At 38.7% G+C, this 17,565-nt stretch overlaps 2 protein-coding genes and 1 long non-coding RNA gene across 5 annotated transcripts; 1 reads left to right on the top strand and 2 right to left on the bottom strand.

The window, feature by feature from the left end:
- The first annotated feature begins 229 nt into the window (after window positions 1-229).
- Window positions 230-16,465, top strand: LOC104962632 (uncharacterized). The gene is made up of 4 exons (XR_800230.1): window positions 230-597; window positions 725-847; window positions 12,444-12,446; window positions 16,453-16,465. It is a non-coding gene; the product is annotated as an uncharacterized lncRNA (long non-coding RNA).
- mcoln2 (mucolipin TRP cation channel 2) lies at window positions 5,874-10,966 on the bottom strand. Its single transcript, XM_010791082.1, has 9 exons — window positions 10,810-10,966; window positions 10,002-10,155; window positions 9,283-9,456; window positions 8,609-8,765; window positions 7,866-7,944; window positions 7,667-7,763; window positions 7,387-7,486; window positions 6,629-6,741; window positions 5,874-6,373 (listed from the first exon to the last, which is right to left on the bottom strand). Exons 1-9 carry the CDS (start codon window positions 10,851-10,853, stop codon window positions 6,194-6,196), a joined length of 1,098 nt encoding a protein of 365 aa, XP_010789384.1. The 5' UTR covers window positions 10,854-10,966; the 3' UTR covers window positions 5,874-6,193.
- LOC104962633 (chloride channel CLIC-like protein 1) lies at window positions 11,312-17,027 on the bottom strand. 3 transcript variants are annotated; one of them, XM_010791084.1, is made up of 9 exons: window positions 16,671-17,027; window positions 16,309-16,530; window positions 15,848-15,988; window positions 15,652-15,748; window positions 15,231-15,328; window positions 14,832-14,978; window positions 14,174-14,752; window positions 14,009-14,059; window positions 11,312-12,952 (listed from the first exon to the last, which is right to left on the bottom strand). In XM_010791084.1, exons 1-9 carry the CDS (start codon window positions 16,836-16,838, stop codon window positions 12,854-12,856), a joined length of 1,602 nt encoding a protein of 533 aa, XP_010789386.1. In that variant the 5' UTR covers window positions 16,839-17,027; the 3' UTR covers window positions 11,312-12,853. The 3 variants fall into 3 exon arrangements, with proteins under 3 accessions (XP_010789386.1, XP_010789385.1, XP_010789387.1); XM_010791083.1 differs by having other exon boundaries at window positions 11,312-12,955; window positions 16,671-17,026; XM_010791085.1 differs by lacking the exon at window positions 14,009-14,059 and having other exon boundaries at window positions 11,321-12,955; window positions 16,671-17,022.
- Window positions 17,028-17,565: the final 538 nt, after the last annotated feature.

Here is a 17,565-nt window from a genome sequence, read left to right as displayed (position 1 = left end):
GTGTGCAATGAATATATTAAATGCTTTGACAATAAATACATTAAAAAATGTCATCTGTGGAAGCCGTGGCGTTGTAAAAAGCACGACCAATTATTTTAGCCAGCCCGGCTAAAATAACTGGATGACCTACCTGCCTGTCAGCCTTCCATCTGTGCACAAACTTATCTTGTGCCCTCATTGGTCATGTGTGTGTTGGAGGAGGGGCTTCTCCATTCTTACCTACCTTTTAAGTCACGCATTAGTTAACAATTGATAGGATGTTCCTCTGTTGCAGTTCTACATAAAATACATCGTACTTTAAGCTCTAATAAAACTTTACCATCAATTATGTGCTTGTTACAGTAAAATCATCTGACCTTATGTACCTTTTCCTGTTACCTGAGGCTATACTGTGTCATTATTCACAAACTACATATTTGACAGGGCTTTACTGATTGTTACAGCAGGACCAATAGCTAAATGATCTCTCAGTGATTTTGTTTTAATCTCCTGTAGAGTCTTACCAGTTATGATGTGTGCAGTATATTTCTGGGAACGTCTACATTATTGGTGTGGGCCGGCGTGATCAGGTACCTGGAATACTTCCAGAAATACAATGTGAGTCTGTACACCTTTTTTCTCTTAATCCAAGTGACCTTTCTTCACCGCTAATAAAATGCGTTAACACATTCTTTCACAATCCAAGCATTGCTTAACATTTCATTTTTACTTCCTGTGTGTTTAGGTGTTAATTCTGACCATGACAGCAGCCTTCCCAAAGGTGCTGCGTTTCTGCTGCTGTGCCGGCATGATCTACCTGGGCTACACCTTCTGTGGGTGGATCGTCCTGGGACCATACCATGAGAAGGTAAACTCTATACTGGTCTGTGGAGAGGCCTGAGATTAGAGAAATTAGTTAATCATTGGGCTGGGCTGAATCTCTGTACTGGCTTTTATTTACAGAAGTTTGATAGATTAGGGGAACTATTAATGTTCTTTCAGTGTCCTCGCCCCTTCCTGCAGAACTGCTGAAGCCAAAGAAAATAATATTGCATTAGAAGTTTCTAAACATGCAAGTTTTTTTTTAAATTGGCTGAAACAGCATACTGTGATTGAACGCATACTTTGCAAGTGAACTCCAGTTAGTATCCATGGTAATTACACACATGTTCTCACATGTGAGAATCATGCAATACAACACTGATTTTACCTGTACTGTTTACACATATTTTTAAATTTAAAATATTACCAGCTCTACCATGTTTACCCTATTTTTTTTTAATATAATATAGGTTATTATTTCTAGGATCCTTGAAGGTTTTATCCAAATGTTTTTGCTTTCAGTAACTCGTCAGACTTCTCCCAGGGTAAATGGCCTTTTCATTGCTGTGTCAACAGTATGTCCTGCAAACTGAGGAATATGAAACAACTGCTTCCTTGTCCTTGAACAGCGGCTTGTCTTTAAAGACAGTGGTTATACAACCACTAGGCGTCAGTATATGCCTTCTCCAGAAAGAGCAGCCTTCTTCTCTTTGCAACCAAATTGCACACACAGATATTCAAGTGTTTTGGGGGATTCATATTGCTTTTAATCAGAGTGACGTGAGTGTAGAGATGCTGGGAAATAAGTGGAGGAAAATTGGGAATGGCCTGGAACAAAAGTCCTCTACACAGGAAACTGGGGATTTCATGATGCAACACTACTTGATTAGTTAGATAGATAGGTAGGTATACTTTATTGATCCCAATTTGGGAAATACTTTAGACAGAAAAAAAGTGATGATAATTAATTAATCAATCGTTAAAGTAATCGTCATGCAATTATGGATTCCCTACATATATATATTTTTTTTTTGTTTTTTGGGGGGTTTTGAATTGCCAAAACAAGACTTTAATACAAATCTTTGAGAAACTGGCTTGGAAAAAAAGGAACAGATCATATAATAATTAAAATAATTGTTACTAGTAGCAACACTAGTCATGATTAGCATCTTGAACCCCTTAGTGACCACGAAACGATCTAACAACCTTCCCCAAATGGATGCTTTTTTGGCAGGTTATTAGACACACCAATACAATAAGTCTAAGAAATTATAAAGTTAGAAACTAAAGATATTGTTAAATATTGTTTTTTATGTTGATTGTTTTTGTATGCTACATGGGATCCTAACTTCAGCAAGGGTTTGGATAGGGGAGACGTACAGCTTTAACTTAGTGAACCTAAGTGGGCGATCCTTGGACAACAAGTGTCATCAGGGAAAACATGTGTGTGTTTAGCTGTCCTGTCCCGTTAAGATAAATTATTTACGGAAGTCAGAGCAGCAGTGGGCGTCTAAACAAAGTAATGCTCGTACTGTAGGAGAGACAGATGTGAGATAGGGTGAGATCAGCCGCCTCAGAGCCAAGCGACATCCCACTGACCAAATGGAAATGTGTTTATAATCTGAAACTGAAGTGGAATATTTACTGAAAATAAGTTGTGGACTCATATGAAATGTGCTTATAAGGTCAGGGTCACATACACTTCATTTATGGACTATAGCTCTGGAAGCTTATTGAATAATTAAGCTTTTTTCTTATTATATATCAACAACAAGTGATGAGAAATGTATTTTAAATGGTGCACAGCATTCAATGGAACCATGTCCAAATTACTAGAAAACGTTATAATATATATATCTACTTCCACATACACTGATGTTTCAGCAGAAGTGAAAGTGACTTGGCTCTCAGTGCCAGCTGTTGACTTAAAACAGGTTTCAGTTCCCTGTTTGCCCATTGTTACAGTCAAGTAAGACTTGGTCACGATATTTACACTGCGGTGTCCGGGGGGACACCGCACTGTAGTGTGCCGTCAGCCCCACCAGGATCCTTGGTGTATTTACTGAAGGAATAAACAGAGGATGTCCTAGGACTTGCCATCCCACACGTCTTCAAGAGCTGCAATCCATACCCTCGCCGTGGGATGTTGTGTTTAGATAATATCACATTCTGGTGAGCTTGGCCTCTCTCATAAAGTTCAGGTACTCTTATTTAGCCATCAATCTCTTCGTTTGCCTTTCTGTATTTGTCGTTCCATATCATCAACCGTCATGCTTCTGTCTGTCTTCTGCACCTCCTCCTTTGTAAATATGTGTAAGACACTATAGAAAATATGGCATCCCATAAAGACGATATCCATTTGTTATTTAACATGCAAAGATAAACTAAGCCAATACTTACTTTTGCAAAGATACGTGCCCTCTCACTGTACAGTGTGTGACCTTTAGAAGTAGTGCTAGGGTGTCGGATGTTACAGGGACTTTGTTAAATGCAAGTATCTTTTTTGTAATCAGATTCTATGCAAATAGAAGATGCTTTGACAGTTTTCCTAAACGTTCTTTGTTTAGTCAATCTACAGTCAATAGAAACGTTATACTAATGATATGATGACATATTTGACTGCTAATCTACCCATATGTAAACAGTATCTGAAATTATTTCCACATTGACAATCTACACAATTAGAATGCTTTTACAAAAACAGAATAGTATAATAACCTAGGATAAAGTAAGACTAAGTTATTTCGATACTTTAAAGGTGGAGTAGGTAATTCACTTTAGAAACACTTTTTGTTATATTCCATGGAATGCTCTTAACATCCCGATAGCAATGAATATATTAAATGCTTTGACAATAAATACAATACAATAAAAATGTCATCTGTGGAAGCCGTGGCGCTGTAAAAAGCACAACCTATCATCTGAACCGGCCCGGCTAAAGTAACTGGATGAGCTACCTGCCTGTCAGCCTTCCATCTGTGCACAAACTAATCTCGTGCCCTCATTGGTCATGCGTGCGTTTGTGTGTGTTAGAGGAGGGGCTCTGTAAGGAAGGGGCAGATTTTTTTCCGGCTGCGTAGTTTCAAATTCTAGCGCACTCGAGCTGGTCTCTTCATTCTTACCTACCCTACCTTAAGTACATTGTAAGTCCAATTTTAGGAGTGGACTGTCAAGTCTGCAGGAGTGTGTGCAATAGTCACAGAATAGCAAAGCTTATATACAAGATAGGGCGGGCAGACAGAGTTTTTGTGTAGCTAGGCGGGACGCCTCAGAAATCCGCTTTCAGACGGATGTCTCATATTGTTATTAGACACCTGTGTCCTTGAGCTGTAGAAAGTATAATGGTTATCAGAATATGGAAGTTCAAACTTTGTGTGAAGAGGAGTAGTTTCAACATAGTCTGCCAAATCAGCTCTGTGGCCTTGAAGCGCTTGAGAATAATAATCCTCATTAGAGACAACAGATGAAACAGCAAATATGAAGAAATGGTACAGTAGTGTTAGACAATGCTTTCAGAAGCATTTGGTTTTATCATATAAGGTAACATAAGAAATTGCCACTACATTCCCCCCTTTTGATCATACTTGATCAAACATGAAAATAAAACAAATGACAGGATAGACTGATATAACACATCAATGAATACACTCCATCCGCTGGTTTTAGTAAACACACCATAAACATATTCTGGAAAGTGGCTGTTTTTGTGGAGGTTAGAATCCGTATGTGGAAAAAAAAAGAATACTGAAACGAGGGAATGGCAGTCTTTACACACAATTTTACAATTCGGTGTCCGACTCTTCAGTGTCGGAATCAGTGGGGGCTGAATCTGGGTTGGCCGTAACTTTGTCAGTGGTTTGAGGGAGAGCGGTGTATTGCACAAATGCAGAGGAGATCATAATAGAAAAAACATTTCTTCATGAGGGGAACTACACAGCATGTACAGCAGAAGAGCAAGGCTATGATGGTGAGGAGTGGCGTGACTATTCTGGCCAGTCAGCCAGACGAGTGAGCCAGGACCACCAGTCCCAGCCTACAGGGTCGTAGTCCACGTCGTCAGCCTTCATGTCTGCCAGAAGTGTGTTAAGGTGTTAAGGTGTTATGGTGCGAGTCATGTTCTCTGATATGTCTGGAATGTATGTGCAACAAGAGTCTCCGATAACGTGACATAGGCCCCCCCTTGAGGCAAACAGGATGNGATAAAAGCAAAAAAGTCACTTTTAAAGGTGGGGTAGGTAATTCACTTACGAAACACTTTTTGTTGTATTCCATGGAATACTCTTAACATCCCGATAGCTGCTATCGGGATGTTAAGAGTATTCCATGGAATACAACAAAAAGTGTTTCGTAAGTGAATTACCTACCCCACCTTTAAAAGTGACTTTTTTGCTTTTATCATCCCTGGTTATAACACAAATAACTCACAACGGACATTTTGTGTGTGAAAATCTAAACTAAGTTTACATATTTCCTGCACAAGGAGTCATCCAGTTATTTGTTTTGTTTCCGAGTTATCTGTTTGAGTTAACTTGACCTAGTGACCAAGAAATTAAAATGCATTTTGACTTGTTAAGCCACCGGCAGTGGCTCAGTCAGTAGGGGCTTGGACTGTGAGCCGTAGGGTCGCCGGTTCAAGTCCCCGACCAGACCTAAATATGCAGTGTGGACTTCTAATTGGAGAGGTCCCAGTTCACCTCCTGCCCTGCCGTGGTGCCCTTGAGCAAGGCACCGGACATCCCCCTTCCCCCCTCACTCCCATTGCTCCCCGGGCGCTGTACAATAGCTGCCCACTGCTCCTAGTACTAGACTCCTGGTACTAGGATGGGTTAAAAACAGAGAACAAATGTCACTGTGTGCTGTGCTCTGCATGTGTGACCATTAAAGAGGGTTTCATCCCTCCCCAATTATATTCTATTCTAAAGCAGCATCAAGGGGATTGGTAACATTAAAAGGCTTGAGGCAAACACTCTGCATGGTGGCTATAAAAATGACAGTGAGTCAAGTTGAAATAAAAAATATCTTTATTATGGCCGTTTCTCAATGTCGAGTGGAGCTAGAGTAGTATACTTGAAATAGTGGCTCTGCAGCAGCTCTACTCGACATTGAGAAACGGCCAGTGTCTACATTAAACACTTCATTTCAAAGTCCACCAGACACTCCCTGATTTGTATTCTTCAATGGCTATATAAATTACAGGACATACAAGCAAAGGTGACTGTTTCACATGTTCCTTCGAGGGGGGACATTTTTTCTTTTTTGCCTGATTTTGTTATATCTTATACTTAACTTCATTTTGACAGTGTGCGAAAAAAATATATTTTGCTTCTTGTTCTATGTTTATTTGACATTTGACCTGTAGTTATCCAAGTCAGTTTTTTCGGCTCTATATTACCTATTTATAAGACAGAAATACATGATTTACCTTTGCTTGTATTTCCATCTTCAGTATGGATCCAACTATAGCCAAGAGGTCGCTGATGATGACCAGCACATACCAGCCGTTCAGAAACTCCTTCTGGTCATCCTCACACACTTTATGATTGTAGTTCTCATGAAAGACTCTGGAGAATCTCTGAAAACACACACATGTAAATAAAGACTCTTAAAGATCTAAAACACAATGTCTGGTGTTTTAAATAAATAGTCATTTGGAAGTTGTGTTAATGTGAATTTAAATAAGTTTTTATTTATTGGGGATTTTGGCTTTACGAAAAGGGATAAAAACAGCCAAGTTCAGAGCAATCAAAAACTAAACGAGGAGATATAAATATAATTCTTTGTATGATAATACAAATGTTTTGATATATTGTGAGACCGAACATCTGACCTGCAGTAACCTGACAGCCAGAACGATGGAGCGAGTGCACAGCACCGCCGATGTGAGGCAAACCAGAATGACGAAGGCGTCAAACACCAGCAGATAGTGTGTGTTCTTCTGAGCTGAAACACAGACATAGTGTGTGTTTGTGCATGTGTGCGTTTGTGTGTGTGTGTGTGTGTGTGTGTGTGTGTGTGTGTGTGTGTGTGTGTGTGTGTGTGTGTGTGTGTGTGTGTGTGTGTGTGTGGGTTTATCTTTTACATAACTCCCTCACACTCATTACTGATAACAAGTGTACAGGAAAACGCCTAAATATCAATAAACAGTAACAGGAATGTACATTTTTTGGCGGAAAAATTATTCTGTTTATATGTTTTCAGAAAAATACAGTATTAGTACAGTCAAGTATTTAAAAGTCAGACCGCATACCACAGTGGAACATCTATCGATATTAATTGACACGAAATTCACATAACTTTAATTCTGTATAAATATATTGTAGATTCGATAGATGAACATCTTTCACTGTTGATATTTAAACATTTACCATTTCTCCTTATTTTGTAGTAAATAAATCTTATCTAATTTAATATACATTGTTAAATCTAAAATATGCCAGTGTAAATATTACAAATATTCATGTGTATGCCAACCTCTGTCTTAACCCTTGGTAAGATGACTTGTAACTAAACTTTATCAAACCGTTTTTTTTGGTTTTAAATGTATCTTTTTTTATTTCTTCATAAGGACAGACATCCACTCCTTACCAATGCCAGATATCTTCCAGTCTCTGCACGCACAGCTCTGAGCGTCGATGTCCAGGAATATTTTCACCTTTCCACTGTGACACTGGTTGTCAAATGTTATCTAGGGGACAAGGCCATAGGGAAGTAGACCAATTAAGGGATTAGAAAAGTAATTGTACTATCATAAAATGTTGTGTAGGCAAAAGGTCTCAGTTGACAGCAGTACAATGTCTACTTGGATTCATTTTTGGTGTGGTTTGTATGGTTTAAGAATATAGTTGAGAATATGGTTGAACCATACCGTAACGTAGAAGGAGTAGCAGTCAGGTAACTCCCGTGATCGCACAGTCTGCAGGTTGATTCCTTTCAGCTGGAAGGTTGCTTTGATGTCAACAAGCCTGGGAAAAAGGGGAAGTCAAATGTATTATATCAACGAAAAGTAAGTGGGTTAGCTGTGATATATACAGAACAGGGATAGGAGATAGGAGCAGGATGTATACCTGTAAAAGTCCAGATCAAAAAAGGAGGAATTCTGGGTTCTCCATTGGTTTGCAGTCTTTGGATCATGTGACATACAAACTGAGAGGAGATGAACAGAGTGAGAAAATGGGACTTTTTATTTCCTCAAAAGTTTTTTTTCCTCATAAAGTTAGTAAATAAATAATCACTTTTTTTTAATCGTAACAAAGATCGCAAAACTTTGAAATGTAAAATGTATCTGAATTATTATATGTTTTAGTCCTTAATTAATATTCCTTTAAAAGCACCTGCAAAGAGCTGTGGAGAGGGCCAATTACATGTAGTGATGTACTGAATTTACATGTACAATTTTGTATAAGTATATGTTGCTGCTAATAAGCCGGTACCGAAGTGGGCCAATTCACTAGCACCCCCCCCCCCACCTCCCCACCCCCGTTGACAATTGACTAGCGGTACCAAGCTGGGCTGGTCGGCCGGTCTAGTTTCCCGGGCAGATTGTTAGTCCCAGTCCGCCCCTGGGTACTTCTATGTAATTTGGAATGCTAGAATGTAACCTGTCAAATCGTTTGTACACTGTAGTATTGCTACTTGAACTTCCGTAAATGTAAAAGGTGATCCAAGTTTGGATTCATTCCTGTACTGTGACTTAATACAAATGTCCAACTGAATTTAAATTGCAGGAAAAAGTGCAGAAAAATAACAACACAATAGTGTAGTGTGTTTATTTTTAAAAGGAAGATAAAAAGTAGTCGTTTTCTCTCACCTGTCTCCAGCTCAGCGTCTATATCGAAGGCTTCATCGGAGGGGTCCAAGGTGCCCCTCTTGTAGTATTCTTTACACAGGACGAGAGGAAGCAGCTTACCTTCTTCATCCTCAGCGTAACTGATGGGACCCACCGAGAGCCGGCCCAACTGGCTGTACTATAAATATGAGCATCAGTAAAACAAACTGTATCAGGGGGACTACATGATGTACGAGGGAAGCTACAAGCTGCCATATTATTGGTTAAATATTAGGCAACTACATAAAACATAGCAGTCACCATTAATTGTATTTCTACATGTATATAAACATCACAGTTAAAATCTTATCCTGGTTATTATGTGTTTACATGAAACATAAGAAATATATGTTTGTCTTATCCCTGTATGGATTGTCTTAACGTTTCTAAACGTTTGTATGCAGGATTGTCACGATTCCTCAAGAACACAGGCTTATTTCTGAGAGCCATTATTCTCTGTGAACTAACATTATCAAACTATGCAAACAAGCTACAAAAAGGGATACATTTGAAGTGCATTGCCCAGTCAAATCTACACCACCATCGTTAAATAAACCTCATTTTTGGGAATAAAGCTGCATTTAAGACATATTAGAAATACTGCTAGAGGCATAAGCAGGGAGTGTGAGTGTGTGAGGTGAGGGGGTTAAACTTGCCTGATCCAGGACAAAAAACATGCTGTCGTAGACTTGTTGTTGGTTGTAAACAGCAACACTGTAGTCGTCCTCATCCACCCCACTGTAGTCCTTCAGGAAGAGGTTTTTGAGGGCCATCATGTTCTCCTCCTTATAGGACACCACCAGCTGGTTGTTGAGGCCGAACAGGATGAGCTACAGAGGAAACATTTAGAGAAAATGTATGTTTTTATGTGAATACTTGATGAAGGTAACATTTATACCTTTTTTTTATATTTTAGTCAGTTACATTGTTCTTAATTTACAAAACGTATTTGGAACTTCTCTTCCCTGCATTTGAAGATCACATACAAAGATTTACCTCCTAGCATGTAGATTCTTTAATTAAAAGTAGCAAAGTCATTTTTCAATTTATAAAAATATTTTATTATATATATATCTCCCCAATATAATCAGTTGTAAAATAATTAAATTGAGGAAGATGCTGCATATTTTGGTCAGAAACAGCTTTCTATTTCGGAGCAGAATACAAGCAGGTTGGAGTGGCTCCTTGTCGCAGAGATGAACAATTGGGGAGTATTTTATATAGTATCTGCCATTTAAAAAGAAACAGGCGTACCCGCATTATGTAAGACCCTGTGTCAAACATGCAAAATACATCATCCCTTTGATTACAGCTCAAGGAAGCATTTCATGGGTGGATCTTATTTCCTCATCTACCTTAATCCCACTGTACATACTTGTGTGGTGATCATGACGATTTTCAGAATCTGCACCACAAGTTTCCAGGGTTTCTGTCCTCTGGCCCGGTACTTCTCACAGGGGCTCATAAAGTAATACTTTAGGTCATCTCTCAGGGTGTCCTCTTTGATAATGTCTTGGGTTGAGACAGAGCTGAAAGATAAACAACATGCAATGTTGTGCAAAAGCTGTGAGACAAAATGAAATAAATAAAATGAAATGAAGAGGACAGGAAACAGCAGGCCGGAAGAAAAGAAACAGAAGTGAAAGCAGTTATTTTATGAAAAATAAACTTGCGCAATAGCCATCTTTCACAGGAAGAACTGCGTGTGCCCAGTACACTGAATGCATTCATGGGGCTGCCTGGGTTTAAGTCCAAGGTTAGAAAGTACACTTTCAATATTTTCCTAAATGTGTTGCCCACAAGCTCTCCCTGACAGAGTTCAAATCTCACTACTTATTTTTCCAGTTGCTGGAAATTAACTTTAAGGAGATTTGTGTATATATATATATATATATATATATATATATATATACACACTTTTATAGCCGTTTTCCTGCTAAATGAGTTGTTTTAACTACCTGTCTGGTCCTGTCAGGAATAATTAACTGAGTGGTGCTGTTGTTTTTGGAAAGACAAATCTACGTCATTTAAATAGGCTTTATGTTAATTTTGTCCGGTTTAACCATGGGTTTAACCTACATATTAGACTTCAGAAACACCATTTTAAAATAATTTAACATTCAAGTTAGTTTGAAAACAACTTTTACAGGTTTTAGTGCTAGTTTCTTAAAACGAATACTTACCAAATTGAATTGCTGCGGTCCAGATACCGAACTAATAATTCCATGATAGATGATCCACGTGGACACAGCAGAAAAGCGAGTTTTTAGTTGTCAAAAGGCTGACGGACTCACAGTTACAACAGAGAGGAGGCTCGACAGATAGATAGGCTCTGTGACACAGCTCCCTCCACTCAGCCAATCAGGAAATTAGTTTCAGGCGGCGAAAAGGGTTCCAATCTGCGGTCTGCTGAACCACCAGGGGTCACCAACACGATCGTCTTTGGTAATGGCACAAATATAAACAGACTGTGTGCAAAAAACGGAAGAAAGTTGCTTTATCGTTTCTGTTCTTCAATAATAATAAAAAACGTAGTCTCCAAATCTTTATAATTCAGGTTTATAATGTTTTATTTAATTTAGGAATAGCATTCTGGTGAGGAAAACCCAAACATTTTTGTTGGTTTAGGGATAGTCATGTTTTAATATATTGAGTCTAAAAAATAATCTGTAATCTACGGAAGACAATTAAAGCCACATGATGTTGGGAGGTGACCAAAAGTGTACTAAAAAGTATCTCAGAATTTAGAGAAAAAAACTGAACTCAACATTTTGTTTGACTTTTGGTCAAATCCAAAAATGTTTTTTTCTCATGTGGCCCTAGTCCTCATTCATAGGAATCAGCCTGTATCTACCAAGTGCTTTTAATTATGGCAAGCAACATCGCCCCTGGGTGCAAAAAAAGGGAGAAATACAAAGAAGCTGACATCAGTGTCCACAATGATACAGCCCTGTCCGCCATTTGAATACCCCGTTATGATCCAATCCTAGGTCATATCTACAAAAAAACAAACACATAGGGATTTGACATAAGTAAAAAAAATTCAAATTGCCAAACCTCTTCTTTCGGTTTTATTTTAGCTGAGTAACTCCACACTAGAAAAAGCAAAAATCGAACAATACTGTATTGCCTACCAATAATTACCCCTTAATGTAACAGTGTTGGAATTAAAAACCTGATAGGAAACATTATTTATTTCTAAAGGAGTTCATTTTATTTACATTTTTTTTTTCTTTGGCCATTTGGGGACAGTGACAATAAACTGCCCCCACAACATGGATATATGATCACCTTATAAAGTTAATGTTGAAAACATTTGAGCATAGTCAACAGACATGTAGCCTCATTATCATTCATTTACAGTCGTGTTTGTGTCCAGCAAATTCTACAGTCTACAATGAAACGAGCAAATTAAATCTTTGAGCCTGAAAGCCTAAACAATCTGCGGAGAGAAAGACTGTATTGCTGCCCATTTTCTGTTGTGACAGTATACTTACCTGACTATTCAATTTTTTATTGATTAAATCATTTATATCAATGATTTTGTAATGTAGACTTTGGTTTAGGAATCTATGAAATTCATAATTACCACTTTTAGTAAATTAGCACTGCTGCCCATAACAATTGACTTCAACATTAACTTTTAAGCCCTCATACAAAACATAAAAAAATCACAAAAATATCATTTTGTGAAAACAGCACTAGGAAATCTTTTTCCTCCCTTATACGTTACAAAGTCTACATTTATATTTCAAGTGTGCATTGTAATCATCAAAACAGTCTGTGTTATCATTACAGTGAAACTAAGAAAACCTAGTTTGTAAGAACATGATTCCTAAAACTGAAACATCAGATCAAGTCAACAATACTGACTTTCAACAAATCCGTTTCCCTGATAGCTGTTTAAGTCTAGCTGCTGTGCAATTAATACAATGTTAAGCTCTTTCTTACTGAGGAAATACAGCAGAAGCAAAAATAAACCTGAAATAATTAACAGATTCATCAAACAACATTGGTATCTACACTCAGGGAAAGATACCTTCCTTTGGCTGCACGGCAGAAATATACAGCTAGTTGGCAACACTGGACTGGCTCCCTGATTGAACCTTTGAAATGTTGTGCATGCACATTTTAACAATGCCTGTACGTCGTAACTGTCCTTTGCATCACAGTCCGACAAAAAGCACCAAACACTGAAGACGCTAAATCCTCCTGCTCAGAAGCTGCCTACTCCGCTCCTGTTGGAGACGTCTCCTGAACAGAAACTCCGACGGTTTCAACGTGCGAGACAGAGGGGGTCCTGTCCTCTGCTGGAGCCTGCAGGTCCTGCTGGGACGAGGTAAACATCAGAAATATATTAGACAAAAAGGTTAAATGATTAAATAAAGATGTGCAAATAACACATTCATAAAGCAAAGTATAATAGATTCAGGAATAATAGATTGAGCCCCTGTACGTCTACTGAGTTAATAAAGCAACTGCCTCGTAAAGGAATTAAGCCTAATGCTGGCTTGAGTCCCTAAATGTCTATACCAGAGGTTTTCAAACTGGGAGGCCGGTCTTTTAAGGGATGCTGAATACTGATTTAACAGAGACTCAGTAAATAAAAAGGAAAAACATTATAATCAATCAATCAACGTTTATTTATATAGCCTAATATCACAATGCATCACAAAATGTGTCTTAGGGGGTTCACAGTTTGTACAGATTACATTCATAGATGCATTCGTTTTCCATGGATCATATAATATAGTCTTAATGTGTTGGATTAAGGAGGTAGGTCAGAGGCACAGTAGTTTTAATGACAGATTTTTTTTATGTACGTAATGTAGCCTGATGTTATTCCAAACAGCGATATTAAGTTATCTTGGCTCACAGTATCAGAATTTGTAAACCCCTGGTCTAATCTGACTAAGATGTTACAAATGGCAATTAAACAATTATTAACTCAATGTACTTTTTGCAATGGAATTCCACTTCTTTATTGATAAGAAAAGATTAAATGATATATATCTATCAACTATACTCATTAGGAAAGAGAAAGTAGAATAATTATGGTCATACAGAGAATTATTATTTGGAAGCTAAACGAGAAGAAAATATTAATTTCTTCAGATTTTGGATATCATCAAATTCATTTATCAGTAGGTCATGGTACTTTGGTTGAAATTGGTATTCCACTTCACTTAGTACATTATTTGTGTTAAATGTTAACAAACTTAAGAGGTATGGTGTGGCAGCAGAAACCCAGGACATGAAAATACAGCTATACATTTTATCCAAAGGTTACTGGCTGAACACATTCACAATATGGATCGTAAAAACACAAACACATGGAAGTGAGGAATTAAAATATGAACTAGTTATGAAATACTTATTTACCAATTTATGTCGCCTGTGAATACTCTCCATCCCATTTTGGCATGGGTAAAGCTGAAGCATTAAAAAATAAACAGGGTACTTTGAGAGTTAGAAAGCAGTATTTTTCCAAACTCAGACATTATTAATTTTAATTTAATTTAGTTTTCAAGTAGTTAAACCACTCACCTGGACATCAGTCTGTGCACGCGGCCTTCCTTCTGGCTCAGAGCGAGCTGCCGCACTATCTTTGCTGAGTTGCTCTGGAGGAGGTACTTCTTTCCCTCTCAGAGGTTTAGATTTTGCTGGAGATTCAGCGGGTTTAGATTCTGTTTTGGTCGTGTTAGCAGCAGCACTGTCTCCTTCCATCTCTTGTGTCTCCGTCTGGTTTTCTGACCCAGCAGAGACAATCTGCTCCGGCTCACTCTGCGCAGTATCTGCCTCATCCTCGCTGTAGGGGGGCTCGGCTGCGTGAAGTGTTCCCACAACCTCTATGGCTCGCTCCTCCTTGGGTCTTTGGGGCCGCCTCTGACCAACCTGGTTCCCTCCACCATTAGCAGGAGCAGCTCGGAGCCTCAGGGCAGGTTGTGGTGCGTCCCCGCCCGCTAAGTAGTCCCCGCCTGCTAAGTAGTCCCCGCCCTCGATCTGCTGGATTCGAGGCTGCTGCTGTTGCTCCAGCTGTGGAGGAGGGGGATCCCTGCGAGGTCGGCGGAAAGGAGCAGCGATGCCATACTGGAAGGCTGCCTGCACACTTCCATACATGCAAACCTGTAGATTCGATTAATATATATCAGTATAGAGAAATATTCATTTGATGAGGGTCAGTGTATCTATCAACACTCCTTACCACAATGGCAAGCACGATGGTGAGGAGAACTGGGATCTGCAGGGTAATCGGTAGATCTTTGAGGAGGGCAACAAGAAACTCACTGATACCCTGCCCGATGTGCTTCAGCGGCTCCGTGATCAAGGTCGTGACGGTAACTGCGATCGCCTAAACAGAGAGGAAAATGTCACTATTTCCACACCAATATAGATATTCAAAACCAATAGAAGACTCTTGATTGTCTTATAAATATGTTCCCATTTAACAGAGTAAAATGCTTTATATTCTTCCTCAATTATTGCCTTAAAACAACAATGCAACATTTTGGCTCTTTTATGTTTTGATGTACATAGGTAACATTTATTGTCACAAGGTGTGTACTTAGACTGGAAACACATACATGGCATTACAGTGAAATACCTTGGTTGGAGGTACCAGCAGAATGGGGTTGACCAGAAGGACTTCATAGTATTTCTTACAGGGGTCATCTTGAAGAGTCAAGGTGCTTCTGAAGAACTCTGTAGAAAAACAATTGAAGACATTAGAGGCAGTTAGGAAATCAACTGAAATTCAATTCGGGGATTCAAGCTTCTTTCTTTAAATCTTGGTATCCATAGTATTAGTGCCTCCTGTCGACAAACATCTACCGTCAAACATCAGTTTAAAAGATACTCATTATTATCAAAATATTCCATTAATGGCCTCAATGGCTTTTAAATGTCAACGTTGTTAACGAACCGATACTGTTATAGAAGCATAGACACTATCATTATTTATTCTTCATGCTATTGCTGTGCAGTGGAAACCATGCATTTTCAAATATATTAACACTTGTAATCACCTTTCAAGCTGTCACTCCAGTCAAATTTCTTAATTCCAGTGCACTTTTCATAGTTCTCCATCTTCACTTGGTTTCTTTGGTGGTCAGCAAAGGCAATCTGAAAAAACAAATTTTAAAAAACAGTAGTATTACAAACCTGCTAAAAGAAAGAACAGCGGCATTGAATGGCAGCTTAACACAAGCAATGGACCTTCACCTTGTACAGATAGAGCCAGTTCCAGACAATACTGACAAGGAAGCAGACAGCGAACAGCCGCCAGAACTGAACAAACCAGGACACCGTGGACCACAGCTGAGTGGATATGATGGCCACCATCACCAGCACACAGAGGCCTATCTGGAATAAACAGAGAAAACAGAACACAATGCGAATAGTTACACAAGATTGGGAAAATATACAGAAAATATACAACTAAAGCATTTTAAAAGTACTCAGACATTAAGAATTTGCATTTTAAGGCTACATTAACCTGTTACTTTGCAACACATGATCCAATATCACATAAGACACACGCAAAAACTATTTAAGACTACACTTATTTTAAAGCCCTAATTCTGAACAGTGACTATTTTTTTTATGATAATAATAATAATAATACATAATGTAAAGGATTTTCAACTCATAGACAAAGATTTCAGATGAATAAATGAGCTTACTTTTAATATTGTGTCAAGCTCCACGCCAAAGCTGTCTTCAAAATGCCACGTCCATGCCTCGTAGTCATGTGGTCTGAGATCGACCAGAATCTGACTGATGGCGTTGTCCAGAGCGCCGGTTCTCCAGCTGTCCTCGCCCTCCAGGAGAGCCTGAATCTCTGTCATGGCTTGGAAGGACATTCTGATTTTGGCATCATAAAAGACTTCTGCTGAGTCACTGGGCTAGGGAGGAACGGGGACAGGTAGCATTGTCAAATGAGGGCCACAAGATGATTGCAAAAAAAGCTTGGGTCAATTTAAGTTTGGCAAAGACCTATTTAAAGTCACATGACAAAGCGTTAACAGTTGAAAAGACCACCTACCAGACCAACTCTTAGTATTTCCTTCCGGAGTCTAGTGAGGAATCGTTTGAAAACTGGATTGCATGTAGGCTGCTGTGAGATTACTGATATTTTCTTCTTCAGTTCTTCAATCTGAATAAAAGCAAAGCACACCATTTGTAAATCTCTACTTATCCATGAAGGAATCATTTCTCATTCCCATATGAAGGTTTAGATTGAAACTAAAAGGACAATCAGCAAGGCAGGACTTTTTGTTTTCACGAGAAATGGAATTAGTAAATTACGATTCAAAAAGAATAACCTATCTGTTCAGGCGGTACCGCAGCTTCAGGACAAAAACCACCAGATAGTTTCATCCCACAAGCCATGAAACTAAGAAGATTTGTATTGTTGTTTTTTATATATATATATGTTTTATGTCTTGTAAATTGCACTGTTGAGGAACCTGCGATCTAAGTTTTTCATACATTACATCAGTGGTTCTCAAACTTTTTCTGTCAGGCCCCCCCTTTGGAGAAAAAAAAAAGTCGGGCCCCCCCAACACCACTGTTGAGGAACCTGCGATCTAAGTTTTTCATACATTACATATAGAGATGTCCCGATCCGATCACGTGATCGGGGATTGGAGCCGATCACGTGATTTTCAAAAGATCGGAATCGGGAAGAAAAAAAATCAGGGATCGGGATTTTTTTTTTTTTGAAATGTTGTATTTAATGTTACAAAACAAAAATGAACATGTTCAAGTCTTAAAGTCATCCTGAGGCCTTAGTTTTGGTTTCAAATTACACAACATCATGTGTTGCTTCTTTGGGGCTTGTTTTCATAGACCTGGTTGCTTATTTCTCTCAAATCTGGCCACAGAGTGGGCAGGGCGCAGTGTCTAATTGTAGCAGTAAGCTAACGAGTACTGAAAGC

This window comes from Notothenia coriiceps, unplaced genomic scaffold (genome assembly GCF_000735185.1).
Source record: "Notothenia coriiceps isolate Sejong01 unplaced genomic scaffold, NC01 NC01_scaffold00035160, whole genome shotgun sequence".
Taxonomy (NCBI): domain Eukaryota; kingdom Metazoa; phylum Chordata; class Actinopteri; order Perciformes; family Nototheniidae; genus Notothenia; species Notothenia coriiceps.
This window is presented reverse-complemented; position numbering and strand designations above follow the sequence as displayed.